Here is a 21,440-nt window from a genome sequence, read left to right as displayed (position 1 = left end):
TAGTGTAAATGGTAACTTTTACTCTACACAGATATAAACTTCTGCATATTTTTTTCTGCAAATCATCAAATTTAATATGAACAGGCTTATCTGTGGTAGATTTGGGTAAGTAGTCCTTATTTCAAACAATCAAAGAAACAAAATGTCATGCAGGACATAGATTTGACATGACGAAATAACTTTAAAAGGGTTGTAAACTGTTGAAACAAAACGTGTTTTAAAGTTTTTTAGTAAATTTTTAAATACTGTACTGAATAATTGAAGAACTAACGTTAAATTTACTTGGAACATGTTAAAGACATTTTGTAGTTCGAATTTCCTAAGTAAATTTCTTGCGGCGTAAAGAGACAACCAGTGGAAATGCTGGAACCCCACACTCTTTCATCTAAACTAACACATCTCTATTACAAGAAGATACTTACAAGAGAGCTCATAGCAAGACTTGAAAAATTACACTATACAGAAAACTAAACAGAAAACAAACTGACCAGAATTTGTATTCTGGCAATTAAATCATGTAAAATCCCAACAATTAGAGCAGTCCTTGTCACAAAACAGGGCTCAACATTAACTTTAAAACATACTAGACCAGTCCAACTAGTTGGACCTCAGCTTCACTAGACCTAACTTAATATCTGCTGATCATTGAATGACTCAACTTATTAATACTAAAATATTGGCATGAAAAAAAGAAAAATGGTCAAATGATGACATCATCATCAATAAATTGATAATAATCATAAAGTTGGTCTTTTTTCTTTGTGATGTGAGAAAAAAATTATATTATCAAAAAAATTTTTTTTATTGAATTCAAGAAAAAAATCAGAAAGGGAGATGAATCATATTTTGACTCATTTTAATTCTAAATCTGGTTAAATAAAACATATATCGAACATTCAGTTGTTAAGAAAATGACCTAGCAGGAAGAATAAATCTGGGTTAAGTGTAGACTTTACAAGAAAATCAAATGGGGGAGATTGGGGAAATACCAAAATTTATACTATAATAGTGTAAATAAATGCCTCACAATTGTTTAACTATATTATTGTATAATAAAAGAAGCAGAGAATTTCAAAACAAATCTTTTCATGATTTTTTTTTATTTTCATTGGGATCCAAAAATAAAACCTACTGTATATACTCGCCTATAAGTCGGTTTTTTGGGAGTTAAACTTTGGTCCAAAACTCTGTGTCCGACTTATAGGCGAGTCATAAAATGATTGGTATTTTAGAGGGTCAATCCCTCTAATATAAGCTTTAAAAATGCAACCGACTTATAGGCGGACCGACTTATAGGTGAGTATATATGGTAATCTAACCCATCGATAAGCAAGAAAACACACAGAGCATTGAATCAATTGTTTAGAAATCCTATAAATTTTTAATATATGACTAGTCGGGCTAGCTTGATGCAAAATAGACTAGAGCAGATCAAACTTTTACTAGAATGAGTTGGTCGGACATGCCTTAATATTGAGCCCTGCAAAGAAAAAAACCTCCCTTTTCAGTGATTATTCAGGATGACAAATAAAGATGAATAACAATGAAAGAAATGCTGACCTTAAACTTTGATATTACTTGACTTATATTTAAAAAGAGTGTAGGCAGGGTTTGACATTAAATTTTATGAGTACTAGACCAGTCGGGCTGCCGTATATACTCGCCTATAAGTCGTTTCTATTTTTTAAGCTTTGATTAGAGGGATTGACCCACTAAAATGCCAACCATTTTATAACTCGCGTATAAGTCGGATAAAGAGTTTTGGACCAAAGTTTACTCCCCAAAAAACCGACTTATAGGCGAGTATATATACGGTACTTCCCATAATTTTTACTAGCCCTGACCATAAAATCACTAGTCCTGACCAAACTTGAAAATTTTCTTTATATAACCTGCTATTATAATGGGAAAAAAGTTTCCAAACCATACTACAGTGTATCTCTCGCATGTGTTCATGTGTTTATTTTGACAGACTGTTCCGTAGGTAGCAACCCATAGGTAGCAGTCCAATGAGTTAACATGCGAATATAATAAGCTTTAAAGAACATTAATTCAAGGAACTTAAATTATTACCGTAAATATACATGTAAATAAATTAAAAACTATTTTTGTTCGATGACTATTCATACCAAATGATACTGAACAATTGATTGATTGTATGTTGTTTTATGTCCCATTCAAGTATTTTTCACTCATATAGAGATGTCACCATATACTGGTGAAGGGCTTCAAATTTAGACCTTTACTTGGCACTCAGGGTCATTGAGCAGTGAGGGTTCTTTATCTTGCCAATGCCTACTGTGAAAAGGGGCCTCGGTTTTTAAGGTCTCATCCGAAGGACCCGCAACTTTCACTTCAAAGTGCCGAGCGCCTTGCGAAGGAACAGTTGCTACCTATTTTTTATTGACTTAGGTCAGTCGCGGTCTTGATTCAAACACACGACCTTCCAATCACGGAGTGAGCTCTCTACCAACTGAGCTACCATGACGGTGATACTGAACGAAGCTAGTTTCGATTGTGACTTGTCTATTACAGCCGGGCTCAAAAATAGCGATTATGTCATGCAGGGAAGTTTTCTTTTTCAGATCATTGGCTGTGTTTGCAATCGGAAAATTAAGAAAATTTCTTTAAAAAGTTTTTTAGAGCATTTATTTGAAAGAGTGAAATGAGGGTTAACATTTATTTCATCCACACGACCAGTTGGTCTAGTTCATGAACATTTAACACGACCGGACCACGCATTTACTAGACTGGGTCGGTCGAACGTGCCTTGGTGTCAAACCCTGGTAGGGATACCGGTAAGTTCATGATAAAGCTCTTACAATTCCTCTTTCTTTTATAGTCCAAACTGTGAACGATACATCCAACTAGCAGTGAAAAGATATGGTCAACAGCAGTCACGAAACATATCTGGAAATCATGCTTTAATAAAGAAACAGGCCTCTCTTCGGTCGTCCTTATTCCTGGTCTCTGAAAGGGGATTTTGGAGGTTTTATCATGCCCATAGAAGCAGACCCTCCAAATACCTCTTGACTGCCAGGGGTCATTTATCAGTGCAGGGCAATCACCGGTATGTGGTGACATGGAACAAAGTTGGCAGGGCATTGCTGAGACCTAGGAATATCATCATTACAGCAGCAGTAGGAACAGGTGCTCTCATCAGTCAGGTATCTTCCTAGTCCAGTCACAACTTAAGAATACATTTCTATATATGTATAAGAACATGAATAAAAGTTTTAGGCAGAGATGAGTATTATTGTAGGAAAATATCATTGTTGACCATCTATCAAGTTTTACAATTAAGCAAAGCTGCAAGAGATAAAACTTTTTGTATCTTATGTTTTCCCTAATGGAAGAACAAAATTCATTTTAAATACATTGCAATATGTTTTAATTAACATTAACTACATTGTCGTTAATCCATGAAGATTGATTTAGTTAGCATTCCTGTCCTTGCCAGCCATGGGTTAATCTAAGTATTTTTTTTTCCATTCTAATGAATATTGCTAATTACACCCATCAAACTCAAATTCCTAGAATCAGAAATGTATTTTGCTTGAGATTCTGTCACTTCCTTGGCTCTAAATCAATAAAAAGAGAGAGAGAGAGAGAGAAAAAAAAAACAAAGTGCAGGGTTTTGCATGGTTTTTGAACTTCACTGCACAGTGCTTTAAAAAAGACAAATATTCAATTTGTAAATTTTCAGGTAAATAGATTCAACAATGCCATATAAATGTATTATATTTAGTGTGTACAATATTTAGAGGAAATTGATTTTTTGAACAATTAGCGAAGATTTGATTTAACGCATTTCTAAATGTTCTTATTTATGCATATATTGTGCAAGAGATTTGTACTTGAATTAGCGGAAGCTTCTTTCCACCAAAGGCGCTAAAAAAATACACAACCAAATGTAATATATTTACAGTATACAGTAAAACAAGTTTTTGCTAGAGACAAACAATATTGATTTGTTATAAATGTAATTTGTTATATCTGTTAAGTTCATAATAATAAATATGTTATAAAACTATAGGAACTGAAAATCACTGTAAGCACAAATTCATAAAAAGCTTGTTTCCTATGACCTTGTTTTTAATGAAGCGGAACCTTTCATACATAGATTCATATAGTATTTTGAATATCCTTTCAGCTTGTTGTTAGAAAATTATTCAAGAGTTAATTGTTCTGTTTGTAACAGGTTCAGATATATTTTTTCCAACAGAAAATAGATGCAGTCAGAAAGCAGTTACCAGACTTAGAGTGGATGAAAGAGTACATTCCAGAATCAGAAACGATGAGAAACCTCATGAAGAGCATAAAAGGTGCAGCCTCTCAAGTCAGCTTACCAGAAAAAGTAAGTCTTGTACAGTTAAGATGATTGATCAACATGAATGAATGGCAAAGTTTGAAGAAATGAATATGATTGATTCATATGTACTGATATAATAACAGTTAGGTTCTTACAATTTTTTTTTTTGGTTTTGTCTTTTTTTAATGAAATTGAAACATCAACTGCAAGTTCCCTTTCTCTAAAGGAGCATTATTTAAAGTGTTTAAAAAATATTTCTCACTTGCGTTTATTAAATTTTTTTAGGGATTCATTTCTAATCACCTCCCTAAGTTGAAGGATGCCGCTGTGGTAGACAGTCTCAAGTCGTGGTGGGAGGAGAACACCAGTCAGGAAGGAACCGCAGTTTTACCTAAAGGTGACATATTAACGCTTGTACAAAAATAAAGTCAAGATGTTGTATGTGTAAATGGAGTACATTTCTGGCATTTTTATCAAGCTTATATGGAGCACACTTCATGCTAAACTGTGCAGAATTCAAGCATTTCTTATAAAAATTCATGTCAAGCATTTCTGGATAAAAAAAAATCTTTTCTTAAGTTTGAATATTGTATATCTGGCTTCTAGTATGATCCTGATTTTCTCTTTCAGCTTTGAATTTTTGTATTGTTTGTTGTGCCTTTTATCGTACATTATGTCTGGGTTTGGTGATAGGTGATCCAGTTAATCACCATAACTAAAGGGGACAGGATTTATCAGAAATCTGCCAATGTATCCTTCTTCAGAGTGTTTCGTTCTTGTGACTGGATGTTTCTGTATAGGAAGTCTTATTTTAATGAACAAATCTTTTTTCATTGTTGTTTTACTAGGTGGCCGGGTCTTGTATGCCATATCCCAAGATGCAGGTGTGTAGATATATCAAGTGTTATCCCCCACAACTTAAACAATAAACTTTGCATCTCCTTGAATTCTGCACATATTCCATTTCATTCATCCTTTTTGTTCTTTATATAGTTGTATGGGAGTAATATGGTTTTGGAATTCCCTCAGGAATATTTCTCTATTTCTTTAGAGCATGTTAAAGTTTATTGTCTCTTTTATATTTAAATTTTCATAGTTGATTTTTAATTGCTTGAGTATTGATCATCATTTGGAGGGGAGGGGGATGTTAGAACACAGGTAACATCAGAATTTTTATTGGTGTTTCAGATAATGCACCTACCCATAAAAATACAGTACCACTGATTGGATTCGGAAGATCTGGAGCAACTACAACATCAAGTAAAAGGGTAATATATTATCATCTTGTTGACATTCTTTAATAAGGTCTGACGAAACGTTCCTCAAATATCTGTTATCTTTCTCCTTGCAATATATAAGAAATATTTATAATGTTAAAGTCATATGTGGCGTATTTTTGATAAGTTCAGACTAACTAAAATTAAAAAGATCTTTCTATTTGTTTTATTACTTTATAATTATAAAGATAGGACTTTCCTGTAAATTACACAATTTAAATCAATCGCATTTTATAGATATTGGAAATTTTAAACAATGAGCGATTTATTTACAGACTCCACATTTAAATATCAGACACAGTTTAAAGTCAATTAACTATAGAAAAGTGGGCTTATTCAAGTTGAAAATTGGTGAAAATTTTAATTTTAACATAAATAACAAATATCATTTTCATCTACACTCAATCTCGTATTTTTATTTTTTAGCTCAGATACACCATATACCGATATAGCTTTAAAATTATCTTGTGATTTCTAAACCCTTTTCCAAATGTCTTGGAAAATAAATACAACAAACAATGTGATATTGACAATTCAAGATATTTCAAATAGGATTATATAGGAAACACAACCCTCTGGTATCTTGCACAAATGCCTGGTAAGGTACCTCAATATTTTGTGAGGAAACTTGTTAAAGTAGTAATACTTCAAAGACAAATGGCACATACTGATACTGTTAGTTTGGTAAAGAAACGTTGTTCAGAATACAGGTAACTCTCGATACCTCGAAGTCCGCGGGACCGAGGAAAAACTTCGAGAGATCAAGAGTTCGAGTTTTCAAGAGTCCGGAATTTTCCGGGTTTGTAGACTGGTTTTAAAATTAGTCTTACCGGATGTAACGATTTTCATGCAGTCTCAACCTTTTTACATGTGGCTTTTATAAAACAACTATATTTTTTCGTAATTTAGATGAATATTTCATTAAACTGAGTAAAGCAAAAAATGTATATCGTCATTTCATGTATATTTATTTATTCTTTGTAATACAGACATCATACTACGCATTTGTTACACGAAAACTACATTTTACAGCGTCGTACACGTATAAAGCATGGACTATTCCAAACATGATCACTGAACGCAGTTTTTTAAGTATTTGTCCGATAATAGTTGTCATATTGACATTGAAGCTGTTTCTGCTTTTTCATATTTCATTTAACTTTGACACTGACTTGAAATAAAAATTAAATTAGTGTTTCGTCTTTTAATCAATTACTACTTTTCACTGACACTGCGTCTCTCAATTATCGTAAGACAGTCGATGATAATTATTTTAATAGCATATAGGCAAAATATGGTTCATTATAAATCAATTATCACCTTGCAGCATAAGTGTCACCTGAATAAACATCCCGTTCCTCGAGACCCGCGTCTTCTTCCTTGGGTCATTTAAATGTCCAGGTATAGGTGCTAATTATATAACCTTGTATACACATAGCCACTTCGAGGTATCGAGGGTAAATTCTAATAGAATATGCATAGAGGGACTGCATTTTGACTTTGAGGGATCAAGGGTTTCGAGAGATCAAGAGTTCGAGAAATCAAGAGTAAATTTGCTTAGTTATATAGGGGGAAAAATCGGGACCGGAGACTCACTTCGAGCGATCAAGAACTTCGAGAGATCGAAGTTCGAGCCATCAAGAGTTACCTGTACTTGGGTTTTGTTCATTGATTGTGCAACAGCAGCATTTTTAAACTTATTTTTCTGTTTTGATGTGACAGCATTTCCTGAATTTGACAGTACCCGACAGCCTAATTTGCATGACTTTATTAATTTACATATTGTTTTCCAGAGTCCAGAAAAAGAAAGGCTGGAGCAGGTGCAAGAGGAGATGATCCAGATACAGGTACAAAGTTTATAATATCAGTAAGAGTTATTTCCCTTAGAAGTTCTTGTTTGAGGAATGCAGTCGAAAAATAATTTCTACCATGTGTAAAATAAATGTATATTGTTCATGAGGGAAGCAATGCTTCTTTTTTGTATGATAATTTTTGGACTTTTACATTTATGAAAATTTACAGATACGATATCAGAAAGAAATAGACAGACTAATGAAGGAAAACAAGGACCTACGTAAAAATCTCATGTTGAAAGAAGTTAAAAGTGGACGAAAAAGATCAATGAGGGTAACAAAGAGTTTTTCTTTTACTTTAATTAATGCTTAATAGTTGTAGGAGATTTTAAAAACAGAATTAGGGATGAAAGAAATTAATTGCATTTTAGTGGTATTAATTTGAATTCATGCCAAATTCAAATAGACAAAACTCTAAAACTCCTGGTAAGCCAAGGTTTTCATAAATTTTCAGAGAAATAATATATTGTATATTTATAGACTTCATTGAAGAGAGAAAAAATTGCAGAAAATACTTTATGTACTATCAGAGGCTGTGATCGATCAATTAAACTAGGTCTTTTACCCTCTTTTTCAGAGGAGCCTGATTGACATGTATTCTGATGTGTTAGATGAATTGGAGCGATATGATTCAAGCTATAACACACAAGATAATTTACCCAGGGTAAGTTAACACAAGTCTACAACACACAAAATAACCTAACCAGGGTAAGTTAACACAAGTCTACAACACACAACCTACCCAGAGTAAGTTAGCACAAGTCTACATACAAAATAACCTACCCAGGGTAAGTTAACACAAGCTACAACACAAAAAGTAATCTCCCCATGGTAAGTTAACACAAGCTACAACACACAAAATAACCTAACCAGGGTATGTTTACATGTCTACAACACACAAATAATCTAACCAGGGTAAGTTTACACATAACCTTCCCAGGGTAACTTAACACATAAAGTTGAAAAGTAATTCTGCACAATGTCAGCATTGTGTTATAAACATAACAGCAAATTTAAAGAATTCTTTCCATTGATGTCACTGTGTTACACACATAACAGCAAATTTTAAAATTCTGTCCAGGTTTAGCATTGTGTTTTTAATACAACAGGAAATGTAAAAATTCTGGTTCCGTTGTGTTTCCACAACAGCCAGAATTCTGTCCAGTGTTAGCATTTTGTTATAAATACAACAGCAAATCTAAATCTGAAGGAAAGCTTAATTGAAATCAATGAAGGCTTTGTTGTTTTCAAATCATATGAAAAAGAATTACTTCAGTTTGATCAGAGATCATTTTGACAAACTGTGTAACAGTACTGCTGTACTCATGGTCTATGCAGTCTTACTCTGAAGTAGAACCAAATGCAAACTAAAAACTTGTGTGTATAAATGCAAACTAAAAACTATTCCACCTTGTCCTTAATCTATAACAATTTTCTGCTCTATATTATAATATACATGCAGATAAGATGTCAGGAAAGGCTAATATTAATGTATACTGGTTTCCTCTATAGGTAGTTGTTGTAGGAGACCAGAGTTCTGGAAAAACCAGTGTGCTGGAAATGATTGTACAGGCTCGTATTTTCCCTAGGTAATATGCCTTAAACATATTATTGAATATGAATTGACATATTTTTGAAATAGTGGAAATCCACAGTTAATTTGTGCTAATTTGATTTTGTCAGCATTTTGAAGCCCCATTTCAAAAAAAAAAAAAACAACAACAGAAAAAAAACAAAAAAATAAATGAAAATAAAAATTGAGACAGATTTTGATTTTTTCTGAAGGGGATCTGGAGAGATGATGACCAGGTCACCAGTCAAGGTGACTCTCAGTGAGGGGCCATACCATGTAGCTTCATTTAAAGACAGCTCAAGGGAATTTGATCTCACAAAAGAAAGTGATGTAAGTGGACCTTATTGACATGGATTTCTTTTGAGATTCATACATGTATATTAAATTCATATTTTAATAGATATACATTTAATTGAATACAAAAATTAGTAATCATTGTATTTTTTGTCTGCTTGGTACCCTGACTTCCCAACTTTGCCATAACAAATCACTATAACGTGAACATTTCAAGACAGAGACTACATATTGCCAAGGTCAATAGAAAATTGTTTTTGAAATTTTTGCCCAGTAGATATTGTCTTTTATAAATATATTAATGTCTTTTTTTATTATATGATAAATTCTTGACAAATCTTTTTTGTTTTGCAGTTGGCAGCACTAAGGAAAGAAGTTGAACTGAGGATGAAAGCTAGTGTTGGTGATGGAGAAACAGTCAGCCAGGAGGTAGGTCAGGGGTAATGGGTCAGTGTTGTCTCTCTCTCATGGGTCAGGTGATCAGTCAGGAGTAGGTCAGGGGTAATGGGTCAGTGTTGTCACTCTCTCATGGATCAGGTGATCAGTCAGGAGGTACCAGGTAGGTTAGGGATAATGGGTCAGAGTGTTGTCTCTCTCTCATTGATCAGGTGATCAGTCAGGAGGTAGGTTAGGGATATTGGGTCAGTGTTGTCTCTCTCTCATGGGTCAGGTGATCAGTCAGGAGGTAGGTCAGGGGTAATGGGTCAGCATTGTCTCTCTCTCATGGGTCAGGTGATCAGTCAGGAGTAGGTCAGGGATAATGGGTCAGTGTTCTTTCTCTCTCATGGGTCAGGTGATCAGTCAGGAGGTAGGTCAGGGGTAATGGATCAGTGTTGTCTCTCTTGCATGGGTCAGGTGATCTGTCAGGAGATAGGTCAGGTAACGGGTCAGTGTGGCCCTCTTTCATTGGTTGGGGGATCAGTCAGGAGGTTTGTCAGAGGATCGGTCAGGGGTTACCAGCATTGTCTGTCGGGACCCGTCAGGAGAGTACTGAATAACCTCTCATGGGTCAGGGATACCAGTGTTGCCTCTCTGGGGAGTACTATACCTCTCATGGGTCAAAAGATTTCATGGATTTCATTTTATTTTAGGAAAATTTTATTGAAGTTACCGGTAGTCATGAACACAGTTTCATAGCATTTTTGATCATTTTAAAGATGTATAGGGATTGTTTGAGAATTTGTTGTTGATTTCAACAATATTTCCAAAAGTATTTCATTTGTCCAAATTTTTTCTCAATTTTAGTCAATTTCCATGACAGTCAAAGGTCCTGGTCTACAGAGAATGGTACTGGTGGATCTACCCGGCATAATATCTGTAAGTCATTGTGGACTTTATTCTTACAGCTAAATAAAAAAAAACTCAGCAGATGTTATGGAATAAATAAACTTTAAATATTAAATGCAGTATATAAAATTGTAGAATTTTAGGAAATTATTACTACACTATAAACAAAATGAAAACAAAATGCAATATAATTTATGTCAGTATTGTTTGAATTTAGCTGTTGCTTATATTTTAATTTCTTTTTCCATGTATCATTTAGACTGAAACTTCAATAATGGCACCAGAGACCAAGAACAATATCCGTAAAATGGTGAAGAGCCACATGGAAAATCCCAATGCCATAATTCTGTGTATTCAAGGTAAGCAAGAGGGGGGAAAACTTTATGGAAGGGTATTCCTTGAAGTGTTGATTATGCCAAAATTATGGTCACAAATTATGCAGGTCTACAGACGTGCAAGTATCAATTTTAAACTCCAGTATAAAAATGTGCTTTTATTGAAATACACTGCTTTATCAGCTATTCTGGCTGTTATGCCCTGTTTTTGGTGTAGTATGTGTTAGAGTATGCTTATACTGTATTTCAGCAACACCTCCTAGTAATAAAGCTTTTTACTCAATAAATAGTAAACATGTAGTGTGAAATGGTAATTAAAATAATGCATAACCAATTTGTAGATGGAGCACTTGATGCAGAGAGAAGCAATGTAACAGATCTAGTCAGTCAGATGGACCCAGGAGGAAAACGGACAATATTTGTCCTCACTAAAGTCGACCTGGCAGAATCTAATCTATACAATCCAGATAGGGTAGGTGTTCACTTCCTCACTAAAGTCAACTTGGCAGAATCTAATCTATACAGTCCAGATAGGGTAGGGTTTCACTTACTCTTAATCATCCTCAATAATTTGTATTTAGAGCCCAGAGTCAACCATCAGAAATTTAAAAATGATATGAAATAAACTTGTTCTACATGTATAGTATGTATAAACTGATATATTTATTTCTGGTCAGTTTTCTTTATTTGATGAATGAAAGTGAAATACAGCTGAACTTCAGCACATGTATCTCAAACATGGATATCTGGAATACCATGGATATGTCAAAGTGGGCTGGGAGTCCCAACAACTTTTTAGGTCACCTGATTTTACTCAGGTTACCTATTGCTATCTATTTTCGTTTGTCGGCATGTGTCGTCCGTTGTGCGTTAACATTTGAACATTTTCAGCTTCTTCTCTGGAACCATTGAACCAATTTCAACCAAATTTGGCATATAGCATCTATAGGTGAAGGGAAGTAAAAAATTGTGAAATTTATGACCCCTTCCCCCTTGGGGCCTGAGGGGTGGGGCTAAAACCATCAAAATTAATGCAATCTTTAAAAATCTTCTTCTTTACTCCTGGACATCAAGCAGTCAAACTGTTGGCATGATTGTAATAAGCATTGAGCCCTCTACCAAAATTATGAAATTTATGGCCCCAGGGTCAGGGGTTCTGGTGCTAGGGCGGGGCTCTGTTGAATATATAGTGAAAATGCATTATTTCCTAAAAAAATCTTTTCCTCTGCTGCTGGGTATTAAGCAAACAAACAATATGCATAGTTATGATGAGGAAAGGTGCTTCTTCTAAAATTGTGAATTTCATGGCCCCAGGGTCAGGGGTTAGGGTGGGGCTCTGTTGAATATATAGTGAAAATGCATTTTTATTTTTAAATCTTCTTCTCTAATCCAGGGCAAAAAAACTGAATGCATAGTTATGATGAGTAAGGGTGCCTCTTCCGATATTGTGAATTTCATGGCCCCTGGCTCAGGGGTTCTGGTGTTAGGGCAGGGCTTTAAAGATTACATAGTAAATGCAATAATTCTTTGACAATCTTCTCCTTTTCTCCTGGGTATTAAGCTGATGAACTAACAGTGTAGTAATGAAGAGTAAGGGTGCCTCTTCCAAAATTGTGAAATTCATGGCCCCAGGGTCAGGGGTTCTGGTGCTAGGGCAGGGCTCTGTTGAATATATAGTGAAAATGCATTATTTCTTAAAAAATCTTCTCCTCTGCTGCTGGGACGGTATTGAGCAAACAATCAATATGAATAATTATGATGAGGAAAGGTGCTTCTTCTAAAATTGTGAATTTTATGGCCCCAGGGTCAGGGGTTCTGGTGTTATGGTGGGGCTCTGTTGAATATATAGGGAAAATGCATTATTAAGAATCTTCTTCTTTAATCCAGGGCAAACAAACTAAATGCATAGTTATGGTGAGTAAGGGTGCCTCTTCTTATATTGTGAATTTCATGGCCCCTGGCTCAGGGGTTCTGGTATTAGGGCGGGGCTTTAAAGATTACATAGTAAAAATGCAATAATTCTTTGACAATCTTCTTTTTCTCCTGGGTATTAAGCCGATGAACTAAGAGTATAGTAATGATGAGTAAGGGTGCCTATTCCAAAATTGTGAAATTCATGGCCCCAAGGTCAGGTGTTCTGGTGTTAGGGCAGGGTTCTGTTGAATATATAATGAAAATGCATTATTTCTTTAAAAATCTTCTTCTTTGATCCTGGGTATTGAGGCAAACAAACTGAATACATAGTTAGGATGAGTAAGGGTGCCTCTTCCAAAATTGTGAATTTCATGGCCCCTGGGTCAGGGGTTCTGGTGTTAGGGTGGGGCTTTAATGATTACATTGTAAAAAATGCAATTATTCTTTGAAAATCTTCTCCTGCCGATGAACTAAGAGTATAGTTATGAGTTGGGTGCCTCTTCCAAAACTGTGAATTTTATGTCCCCTAGGTCAAGGTTCTACTGTTAGGGCAGGGCTCTGGTGTTAGGGCAGGGCTCAGGGCAAAGTTAATACATGATACTCAGGTGACCTATAAGGCCCATGGGCCTCTTGTTCTTGATCTATTTTAACATCAATATCTTGAATCTTTTGATATCTCTCTGTTTTTTCTTGGCCCTATCGAGTTTGAGATGATGAGGTTTGACCCTATCTCTTTTTCACTTTAATTTGTAGATCCAATCCATATTAGATGGCAGGTTATTCCCCATGAAGGCTTTAGGATATTTTGCGGTAGTTACAGGAAGAGGTATGTGTATTTTCAGTTGGTGTACAGTTCATCATTTTGTTCAGTTTATTAACAAGGCCTGTGCATTTTAATTCTTTCAATTGATTAATCAGTCTCAATATTATACAATTTACTTTTACATAGCTTTACTTATATTTGTTATAATTGTGAGTGCTACATGTAAATGATATGATTTTCTGTAATTTAACCCACATCTTAATAACTACAAGAAATCTGTATTCAACACATTAATTGCTACAAGGCTAATTAACACATGTTGGTTCAATATTAACTTTAATTGAAAAAAAAAATCCATTGAGTATAACTTTTTATGGTGTGGCCTGAATGATTTGTGACAGTTAGTAAATTTAAAAAGAACATAGAATTTTGAATGGAAAAAAATGAAATGCACAATTTTAAGAACAACATATTTTTCTCAGGTAATCAAAATGACAGTATTCAAGAAATAAAAAATTATGAAGAGACGTTTTTCAGGAATTCTAAATTATTCAAGTAAGTGATAATTCTTGAATGGGCTAAGGAGGAAAAGATACATGGACAGTAATTTTTTTTTACATACATGTAAATAAAGACTATTAATTAATGTAAATAAAGACGATTAATTATCTATGAGAAAAGTTAAAATTTTAACACTTACAGAAACAAATAAAAGCATTTCTTCAAGTAAATATTGTTTGGACTAGTTTTCAGTCAGTTGAATTATAAAGAAAGAGATTCTTAAATAAGATGATATTCATACATTTATTTTTAGGGATGGTGTGTTAAAACCCACACAGATGGGGACACAGAACATGAGCTTGGCCGTGTCGGAGTTGTTCTGGAAGATGGTCAGGGAGTCAGTTGAACAGCAAGCCGATGCTTTCAAAGGTAATATCCTGTTTTTCTTTCCATACAGTTGTGTCTTACATGTTGAAAAATTGAACCTTGCTGAGCTAAAAACACTTAATCTTCCCCTAAAACATGTAGATATCAACCTTAAAATTCTCATAGGGCTACATCACCAATTACTTTTAACCAGTACAAATTTCCAAATTAATCACTTAAGATACTGATGTTCTTTTCATTAAATGTTGTATTAAATCCCCATTTATTTAAAAGCAGAGTAAATGAATATGAATTAATTTTTTTTAATTTTCCATCTACAGCAACCAGATTTAATTTGGAAACAGAGTGGAAAAATACATTCCCTAGACAAAGAGAGTTAGACAGGGTAAGAATTCTGTAAAATCAAATATTTTCTTGGAGTCCAATTTTTGTGGTTTGAGATAAAATATGGGTTCGCGGGGATTTGATTTCCTGGATGAAGAATTTTTGAGTAGTAATATATGGAAAAATAAAATTATGTTAAGTACTAGAGGGATATTACCTGGTATTCTTGTCTGTCCACAACATTTCTTGTTTTTATCATGGTTTGAATCTAAAAATTATATTTAATTAAAGATAAAGGTTCAGGCTTCATCTCTTCATTTCATGTTATGTTACACAATTTTTCTTCTTTAGGATGAACTTTTTGAGAAGGCCAAAGGAGACATCTTAGATGAAATTATCAACCTTGGTCAACTCACACCAAAACAATGGTATCAAATTGTATTCTTTTTGTACCTGAACTAAATCCCATTTCTGTAAATGAACTGAAAGGACAGAAAAAAAATTTAGGAAAAAAGATAACACCCTTGCAGGCCTATGTTCCATATTTACAAGGTGCATAATAGTCTTAATTTATGCAATAATACAGGGACAAACAGGGAATCTTATGGACATGCACTGGGTTGAGACCATCAGTTTTTTTTAAAGAAGTATATTTTGTATTTTATGTTGAGAGTCAGTTGATTTTCAGATAAGTTGTACGTAGCCTGCAAAATAACACAGACCTTGTTACATATGTATTATACCTGTTCATGTCTATGTCTGTTTCAGGGAAGAAGCATTTTACAATAAACTGTGGGAGAGATGTTCGTCTTATTTCTTTGAGAGTATCTACCTTCCTGCAGCTCAAACGGAGAACTCTGGGTAAATGTGTTTATGTGGTTATTTAGCTTTCTGGGTTAAAATTTTTCTTTGTTTTACATTGGTAATACATGAATATAGGGAAAAAACTTTGCAGATTACATGTCACAAAAATCATCACATATCAGACTAATATACAAACATCCCTTAGAGAAATGAGACTCGATTGAGAGTTGTGGCTCATGGACCTAATGTGTATTTTAGTGATCACTAAAGTTACTGTCAAATTGTTCACTTTTAGTGCCTCACAATGCAAGCTGTAGATTCAAAACTCTTTCAGATATTTTGCAAACAATTGGTGGAGGTAATCAAATGGAAATAAATTCCCAGCATACATGTACATATTCCTAACATAATCTGCCTAACATAATCTGCCGCATAAGTTTTTCCATTCTAAATTCTGGCAACATTTTTTTCCTTGTCCAAAGGCACATTTTTCCTCAAACCATTCATGAACTTTTTAGATATATATTTGGTTCTGATGTATAAAGTTGACTAAAAAATTTAACTTCCTATAATATTGTTGGCAGAGATTGAAAAAAATTGATCAGTGTGTAATTTATCGTAACTGAGTTTAATGACTTATTTGTGACATGGTGTCATTTTTCAGAACATTTAACACTACAGTGGATATCAAATTAAAGCAGTGGGCTGACAACATGCTACCAAAGAAATGTGTAGAGGTATGTCATAAAAAATTGTTGTTATTTTTGTACTTCACAATAATTTTATGCCACGCCATGAATATGGCCAGGGCATAGTGTTTGTCATGTCCGTCTTCTGTCCTACCATCTTTTCATGTTTTTGCCCTTCTATCTTTCACACTTTGCATTTAGCTCACTGTGTATCTCTCATAGAAAAGTACCAGTTATTGCCTCTCCCTTCCCCTTGAAAAAAAATTCAACTATTTTACTTCATTTTATGTCTTCTTTAAAGTCTTACCAATGTTCTTTATTTTGATTGTCATTTTCATCAGCCAAACATTATGAGAATGCTTGCCATCAAATCCACATTTCTCTTTGTCTTTTGAATGGATCACAAGGTTCTATTTTAAGAACAATCATGACACGTATTTTACAGGTCGGCTGGGATACACTGCATGATGAATTCCTAAAAATTGTGGAGAAAGACAAGAAGAATAAAGGACATGATGAGATTTTTGACCAGCTGAAGGTAGCAGTCATCGAGGCCAGCAAAAACAAACATCAGTGGGACAGCAAAGCCGAGGACAGTCTGGTAAGCAAGGGAAAAATAAAAATGACCAGATATTGATTTAACATCCCTCAGGGAAATTTAAGTTTTCTTTGGAGGAATAAGTTGCAAGTACATGTATTTTGAACCTCATATGATAAACTTTGTACCATATATTATCAGACTTACAACTGCAGTAAGCAATTTTTTTTACTGTACTTCAAAGAGTTCTACATTATGTATAATTTTGAAATGTGAAAATATTGAAATTAAATATATATGTAACATTCAAACTGGACAGAAGTGGAATAACTTCTAATGCTCTTGTTTTAGAGGGTTATTCAGGTCAACACCCTAGAAGACCGCTCAGTGACTGACAAACAACACTGGGACTTTGCCATCAAATTCATGGAGGAGACTGTCAAGAATCGACTACAACAGAGTATGTATACACCATTTAATTATTGTGTCCCCCTTAATACACACCCTCCTCCAATTGTGATAGACTGTCTGGTCATTTTAGTTCTGTTTTCACAATTTTAGCTAAATCCTTGAACCTGTTTATACACGAAAGTCAAGAAATTTTGTTGAAAATATAAACTGAGCCAAACTCTTTTCAAATTTGACACCAAGTGAAATGCCATTGAATGTTCAAAACCCCAAATCTCACTTGTAGTTGTAGTAAATAGAAACAGAGGATTCAGAGTGGTACTTTCCTAACTAAAGAGATGCTGCAAATTGATTTTTAGCTCACCTCAACGAAGTTGGGGGAGCTTATGTAATACCCTCGGCGTCAGTGTCCCAGGTTAAAGTTTTTGAGTTTTCTTTTCTAGTACTTCTATGCCCTATATCAATCAGAGATGCATGGAGGATGCTTCTAGTGTGTTTCATTGTACCAGTCAAGGTTTCAGATGCTGCAATTCCAGCTAAAGAATGACCAGGTTAATGTTTTTGGAGTAGGTTAAGGTTTTTGGTGCAGGTTAAAGTTTTTGGAGCAGGTCTCATTTCCAAGTAACTATAGGCCCTATATTGACCAAACTTGCATGGATGATACGTCTAAGGATGCACACTACTGAACTTGCTTCGGATGCTGGATCTGACCTACATTTTCTGGATGAGTGACCAGGTTAAAGTTTTTGGAGTAGATTTCATTACCAAGTAACTATTAGCCCTATATTGACCAAACTTGCATGGACGATACACCTAAGGATGCACACTACTGGACTTGCTTCAGGTGCTGGATCTGACCTACATTTTCTGGATGAGTGACCAGGTTAAAGTGTTTGGAGCAGATCTCATTTCCAAGTAACTATAAGCCCTATATTGACCAAACTTGCATGGAATGATACACCTAAGGATGCACACTACTGGACTTGCTTCAGATGCTGGATCTGACCTATATTTTCTGGATGAGTGACCAGGTTAAAGTTTTTGGAGCAGATCTCATTTCCAAGTAATTATAAGCCGTATATTGACCAAACTTGCATGGATGATACATCTAAGGATGCACACCACTGTACTTGCTTCAGATGGTGGATCTCACCTATATTTTCCGGATGAGTGGCCAGGTTAAAGTTTTTGGAGCAGATCTCATTTCCAAATAACTATAAGGCCTATCTGAACCAAACTTGCATGGATGATGCATCAAGGGACGAACACTCTCAAACTTGCTTCAGATGCAGGATTTGACTTGCATTTTCTGGATGAGTGACTAGTTTTAAGTTTTTAGATAAGTCCATTCCCAAGCAGCAAGCCATATCAGACCAAAATTGCATAAATGTTGCATCTAGGGATGCACACTACTAGATTATTAGTTTAGTGTGGGACTTTGCCTTCGTTGAGGTGAGCTCTGTAATCTCTGATTACCTATGTTTTTTTCACTATTAATGGTGTATTAAATTCACAAATGATCACATGCTCTTTACTCATTGCAGCACAAGATAAGATAAAGGAGCTAACTGGGCCAGGAACTTGGGAACAATGGACTCATTGGAAGTCCAAAACTCAGGAGCACAAAAACCGCGGTGCAACCAGGCAGGAGCTGGAAAAAATCCTGTCTGCAGAACCGGTATGTGTACAGAGCTGGTATATCTATGGAGTTAGGAATTAACTGAAAGATCTGAATCTGCAGTTTAAAATATTGCATACAGAGAAATTTTGCCCTTGTTTTATTGTCCTTCCTTTCAAACTCGTTGTCAGTTGGTGAATTCAACAGAGACAGAGTTAAAGATGTAAATGTGGCTGGGTGAATTGATCAGAATAGTTTGCAAGTGTTATAGGGCAAAAATAATGTTGTGAAAATAACCCTGTTCATGTGTACAGTACTACAGTAGTGAAAATATAAATATTCATCTTTAAGTGAATCTGCTACTTCAAATTTTTTAAAAATTTGCATATATAAAACATAATAACTGTAGACAACAAAGAGAATGAATATGAATTGCCAGCATGTTTTTGATATTCACAGGACCACAAGTCAAACCTTGCCAAAGATGAACTTACTACAATCCGTAGAAACTTACAAACCAATGGAATCGAGGTCACCAATGACTTTGTAAGCAAAAAAATGTTGTGTTATATAAGTTGTACTGTATGTTTGTTTAATGAACAACACATGATAGCATCCAACTCATTTTAAGAACAATGTTAAAGGAATCTTGTTATATGAAAGAGTGGGACAGAGGGTTGATACTGAAAGTTTTATTTTGAAAAATTTATACATTTTGATGAGCACTAAGAAATGCATCATGACTTTTGTGTGTTACAGATAAGGGAGACTTGGTATCACGTTTACAGACAGTTCTTCCTCAGTAAAGCTCTGGGCCATTGTCAGGAGTGTAGAAAAGGCTTCTATTACTACCAGAAAGGATTCTCAGACTCAGGAGTAAGTCACACAGGTTTTCAAAGAAATATATAGTAAAATACACACTTATTGTGTCTGATAAGATCATAATACAATTTAAAATAACCTGGAGTAAAAATTGCTTCCCTGCAAATAAGAATTCATTATAAGTGTGTTCATTGTAGCTGTGTTTTACTAAATCTTTTGTAGCAATGTTGTACTTTAAAGAGTGGGGCAGTTTTTTTAGGGATTTTTTTTTCATTAATTCAAACTTTATTTATTACATTATGTAACAAATTTGTACAATGACATAGCATAATTTCTGTTGAAAAACTTTGATATATAATATTTATATGTACATGTACTGGTGTAAGTTACATCCATCTGATCAAATCTTCAGAATGTATAGATGTTTATTCTGTAGTCTAATGTCTGCCTGCTCCTAATTACAGCTGGAATGTAATGATGTTGTACTGTTCTGGAGATTACAGAGAATGTTACAGATTACAAGTAATGCTCTCAGACAACAAGTTGTCAATAATGAAGGTACATGTAATTCAAATAACTAGAAACCTTTTTCTTTTTTAAAAATTGAAACCACATTTATAGCAACACTGACTACATTCCTTTATTTGACTTTCCTGGAACCTTTCATCTTCAGTTAATTTCCCAGCATTTAACCTTAATTTGAAATCTCTAACACTCCCTGTTAGCTTGATTGTACAAGTGTGTTTTCTTTCTATACAGCTAGAAGACTGGAGAGGATAATAAAGGAAGTATTAGATGAATTTGGTGATGATCCAGAAACTCTGGCCAAATTACTGACGGGTCCACGAGTACAGCTAGCAGAGGAATTAAGTAAGTGTTTAATAATTGAAACAATGCTAAAGAGTTGAGAGAAGTTTTCTTTTAATAACAAAGTGTTGCAAACGATGTTGTCAACAAAATGAACACAAACAATTTTGGCACTGATAATTCCATTGTTGTAAAAATGACATTTATCGTTCTCCACAGAAAAAGTGAGACAGATTCAAGAGAAGTTAGAGGAATTTATTCAAGCATTAAACAAGGAGAAATGACATGGATCATAAACATAAAAAAAGGAGCATCTCTGTGATTTTATTTGCATTATATGTTGTCAGAACTTACACAGCAGTTTTCCTCCCAGTGCAGTGTATGGAGTACTATAGTACTAATTTATTTCGATAAGTGATGTGGTGCAGATAAGGTTAATCCCATTATGATTTTTCTTCTGAAGTGCTTAAGTTTGTTACTCATTTTACATGCATGTTGTTATGCCTCATGTATTGCTAACTTCTGGGTTTTCATTATTTACTGTCTACAAAAATAAAATTTTATAAATGATTATTTTGCAATGTAGGTATATGTACATGTGTATGTATGATTTAAATTATCTGCATTCAGAATACTATTGTTAACTTGTAAACACAATACAGTGAGGTAAATTTGCCATTTATTTTGTCATGGTACAATTCAGAATAAATGTAATAGAAAAATATGATAAATGTTGAAAATATACAATCTTCAATATTTTTTTTAAGCAAAAATATTTTTAAATTACACATTTATGCTTTTTTCCTACAAGGAAAACTATACAACTAGACATTTGTAATTTAAGCAGTTTTATGCCATATACAACATGTACAAGGGATGTGTGGAAGTGGTAATCTAAAACAAGTTTGAGGCTCTAGAAATTTTTGGACAGTCC

At 34.3% G+C, this 21,440-nt stretch overlaps 1 protein-coding gene across 3 annotated transcripts; it reads left to right on the top strand.

Annotated features, from left to right (window-relative positions):
• Positions 1 to 21,253, top strand: LOC133206068 (dynamin-like 120 kDa protein, mitochondrial). Of its 3 annotated transcripts, none has more exons than XM_061341996.1 (30): positions 1 to 105; positions 2,843 to 3,167; positions 4,226 to 4,357; positions 4,598 to 4,709; positions 5,161 to 5,196; positions 5,501 to 5,580; positions 7,383 to 7,436; positions 7,612 to 7,716; positions 8,020 to 8,106; positions 8,955 to 9,031; positions 9,228 to 9,345; positions 9,664 to 9,738; positions 10,555 to 10,626; positions 10,856 to 10,955; positions 11,273 to 11,403; positions 13,599 to 13,671; positions 14,091 to 14,163; positions 14,423 to 14,538; positions 14,817 to 14,881; positions 15,172 to 15,248; positions 15,589 to 15,681; positions 16,289 to 16,361; positions 16,759 to 16,914; positions 17,203 to 17,311; positions 18,804 to 18,937; positions 19,337 to 19,423; positions 19,637 to 19,753; positions 20,164 to 20,257; positions 20,459 to 20,569; positions 20,726 to 21,253. In XM_061341996.1, exons 1-30 carry the CDS (start codon positions 77 to 79, stop codon positions 20,788 to 20,790), a joined length of 2,976 nt encoding a protein of 991 aa, XP_061197980.1. In that variant the 5' UTR covers positions 1 to 76; the 3' UTR covers positions 20,791 to 21,253. The 3 variants fall into 3 exon arrangements, with proteins under 3 accessions (XP_061197980.1, XP_061197979.1, XP_061197981.1); XM_061341995.1 differs by having other exon boundaries at positions 7,999 to 8,106; XM_061341997.1 differs by lacking the exon at positions 5,161 to 5,196 and having other exon boundaries at positions 7,999 to 8,106.
• The last annotated feature ends 187 nt before the right edge of the window (positions 21,254 to 21,440 follow it).

This window comes from Saccostrea echinata, unplaced genomic scaffold (assembly GCF_033153115.1).
Source record: "Saccostrea echinata isolate AGI-Se365-2 ecotype Australia unplaced genomic scaffold, CSIRO_AGI_Sech_v1 ptg000054l, whole genome shotgun sequence".
NCBI classification, from domain to species: Eukaryota; Metazoa; Mollusca; class Bivalvia; order Ostreida; family Ostreidae; genus Saccostrea; species Saccostrea echinata.
The sequence above is the reverse complement of the archived record's forward strand: the minus strand, read 5'-3'. Positions and strand labels throughout refer to the sequence as shown.